Raw genomic sequence first — 3,623 nt, 5'->3', positions numbered from 1 at the left:
CGTACAAAATCACATGTGATTCATGCGATCTTGCCATGCAACCTTGTCATGCGACGATAGGGTCATCCGCACACTTTTTTGGCCGTTAATGTAAAATCACATATGATTTTGTATATGTATGCATATATATAATATGTGTGTGTATATATATATATATAATATGTATGGAGAAAGTAGAAATGAAAGTGGATTAATTTGAAACTTGGTGTGTATATATATAATATGTATGTATATCTAATATATATATATATATATATATATATATATATATGTATGGAGAAAGAAGAAATGAAAGTGGGTTTGCCAACTTGGTGTATAAAACTATGACCTTGGCCGACTCAACTTTGTATTACATGTTGGTCCGGGGTCTTATTTTAATTTATTTTATAACAATAATGTATTTTAATTAAAATACTAGACGCAACAAATATTACTTTTGTTTATTATAATATTGTAATTGCTTATGATATTATTTTACTTTTAAGTTATTTTTAGGATTTAGAATTTAAAAAAAAAATATCCATTATAATAATCGAGGGAGTTTCAATTACAAAACATATAAATAATACGGATCATATGAACATAACTTCAAACACAATTAAATAAAAGAACTACACTAAAACCTACATAAATTCATCAAGATTCGTTATCACGTCATATCCTATGACGTTCACGTTCTTGATTGTGACGGAAAAAAGAAAATCTTCTGGGACATGGGTTGGATACGGATATTAAAAAGGATATTTGATTAGATTATTTATGATTCTAAGTCGTTCATTAATTAGTTTTTTTTTCTTCTAGATAACACTGCTTTGTTTTGGAATCAAATAATCTATGAAACAAGTTGATTATAAAAAAATATTATCAAGAAATAATTATTACAACTTCAAATAATTAAATGCTTCTATCTGTCACCAATATTTGACTCAGTACGTCTAAAAGCTCGATTAAAGGTTCCAATTCAAGCAAACTGTGCTAACCTACACTTTTTTCCAGCTGGACATGTAGATATATTAATAAATCATATAACCAAAAGTGTAGGTTAGCACGGATTTGAACTCGAGCCAGTAAACAAGTCAATCAATCTCAAGTAGTGACGGATCCAAAAAATTTTATAATGAGAGTCAGAATTTGTTACCAAAATTGCAATAAAAAATATAATTTATTGCAATTTTAACGATAGCATATTTTTTGTATAAAGATACTGATGTAGTATTTTATCATATCAGTGTGACCAATGATAATTTTGTATGTGAATGTATGTATCGGTTGGTTTTATAAAGTTCAAAGAGTTTTAAAAAAATGTATGCATGCAGTTATTACTTAAAAGAATAAAAATTAATTTGAGCAGGAAATGCTTTTTCTTGGTCGGTAAACACCTTTACCTTAAATACTTAAGACTCGGGTTTTAAAACAATTTTTTATGCATGAAGTACTGTTTATTGATATATATTACTTAAAATTCAATATTACAAATAAATTGTGCGTAAATACAACTTATTAAAGCTTCATATTTGAATTCGTGTAACTAACTGCAGATAAACATAGTCAAATACAAGATAAATATTTTATTTTAAATATAAAAAATCTAAGATATAATTAAGATAATAATTGAGTTCTAACAAGATATTTAATCATTATCCTTATAAAAATTATATTATTAAATCAAAAATAAATTAAAAATTGAATTAAAGAAATTACACAAAAAACAAGAACATTTAAATAGTTAATTTGATAGTAATATTGTTTTATTTATTTTCGAAATTTTATAATATCTTCAAATTTATATTTTATTTAAAAACAAAAACATTACCCCTTTCTCAAAACCACATAAAAACTGTATTATGTGATAGAGAAAATTTTCTTTTTACGAAGGAAAGTAGGAGCGATTTACGAACTAATTACAAACAACAACGAAAACAACAACAATAATAAATATATTAAAAAAGAAAGTTGTTTGATCAATCGATAACACATACACCCCCACCCTACAAACGAGTTCTTTAGTTATTTAAACATTTTCCTTGCAGATTCTCTGTTCTTTTTTATGGTCGCACTATCTGGTGCTGCATAACCAGTCTTGCAGTATTCTACGAAACCGTAATTGGTACCAACGTTCGTTCCTTTATGCTCGGAACACCCGTTTTCATAGAGATACGTGGCTCTTTCTACCACTTGTTTTGGAGCATCCGATTCACATATGAATCGGTGTAGAAAGCCTTCTTCATTGATAAAGCAATCTACGCAACACAACCGCACTCCACTTCTCGCCACTTTCTCCTCTCCACAATAAGATTTCTCGCAATGCGTCTTTTTCTTCTTTTCACTGTCGCCACCACCACTGCTAGTTGTGCTCATAAAAGGTGCACACCAACGAGCGCCAAAACACCCGCCACCCTCTTTTCGTTCCACAACATAAATAACTCTGTCTCCCCCGATGAAGATGCCTGCATATAAATATATACACATATATATATATATATATATGTGTGTGTGTTTTAATGATTAATAAGTTACTATATATGAAAGTGTATATATATATATATATATATATAGAGAGAGAGAGAGAGAGAGAGAGAGAGAGAGAGAGGGAGTTGTAATTTGATAGAAGAACTGACCATTGTCACCCTCTGATGTCAAGCAAGGAGCAAATACATGGTCTCCTGCCTTCAGCTGGGATTTTGAGACTGTCTCATGTTTCATCACATATTTCATCTCAACCAATTAAAGTGTTAGTTTTGATACCTACATACATGCATCTATATATATATATATATATATATATATATATATATGTATATGTATGTATGTATATATATATATATATATATATGTATGTATTTATGTGTATATATATGTGGACAAAGAAATGAAAGTGGGTTTGCCACTTGATCAAAATGGTGTATTAAACTATGAATTTGCTTTATTATTATTATTTGAACCGTTTACATTTTCGTCATAAATTAAGTTGTTGTCTTGTGGTTTGTTAAAAATTGTTCATTTTATCCCTTAAGTTTTAAAATTACAATTTTTGTTACTATAGTTTGTAATTTATTTCTATTTTCATCCTTGAGATTAAACATTACTGTTAAATATAAGAACAAAAATAGTAATGAATTATAAACCAATATGGAAGAAAATCGTAATTTCAAAATAATAAGGACAAGAATAGAAAATTTCAACTAACCATAGGGACTAATAACGTAATTTATCTAAATTATATTATGTTGACCCAGGGTCTTATTTTGATATATTTTTAAACAATGATGTATCATCATCCTATATTATAAACATTTGACAAAAAAATTTAAAAACAATTTTTTATACATGAAGTACTGTATATTGATGTATATTACTTAAAATTCAAAATTACAAATAGATTGTGCGTAAGTACAAGTTCTGATTAGCTAGTTGGTGAGGTAATAGCTTACCAAGGCGATGATCAGTAGCTGGTCCGAGAGGATGATCAGCCACACTGGGACTGAGACACGGCCCAGACTCTTTCATATCTGAATTCGTGTAACTAACTGCAGATAAACATAATCAAATACAGAATAAACATCTTATTTTAAAAATAAAAAATCTAAAATATAATTAAAATAATCATTGAGTTCTAACAGAAT

General features: G+C 28.1%; 1 protein-coding gene across 1 annotated transcript; it reads right to left on the bottom strand.

The window, feature by feature from the left end:
- Nucleotides 1–1,908: 1,908 nt before the first annotated feature.
- LOC112499675 lies at nt 1,909–2,742 on the bottom strand. Its single transcript, XM_025102996.1, has 2 exons — nt 2,619–2,742; nt 1,909–2,447 (listed from the first exon to the last, which is right to left on the bottom strand). Exons 1-2 carry the CDS (start codon nt 2,713–2,715, stop codon nt 2,008–2,010), a joined length of 537 nt encoding a protein of 178 aa, XP_024958764.1. The 5' UTR covers nt 2,716–2,742; the 3' UTR covers nt 1,909–2,007.
- Nucleotides 2,743–3,623: the final 881 nt, after the last annotated feature.

The sequence above is a fragment of the Cynara cardunculus genome (assembly GCF_001531365.2).
Source record: "Cynara cardunculus var. scolymus isolate 2C chromosome LG 16, CcrdV1, whole genome shotgun sequence".
Lineage (NCBI taxonomy): Eukaryota > Viridiplantae > Streptophyta > Magnoliopsida > Asterales > Asteraceae > Cynara > Cynara cardunculus.
Note: the sequence above shows the minus strand (reverse complement) of the source record. Positions and strands in the feature narration are given on the sequence as shown.

Coding starts and splice junctions, on each gene's coding strand:
- LOC112499675 (XM_025102996.1), bottom strand. CDS start 2,715: ATGAAATATGTGATGAAACATGAGACAGTCTCAAAATCCCAGCTGAAG. Junction 2,448..2,618: donor GACATCAGAGGGTGACAATG/GTCAGTTCTTCT, acceptor ATTTATATGCAG/GCATCTTCATCGGGGGAGAC.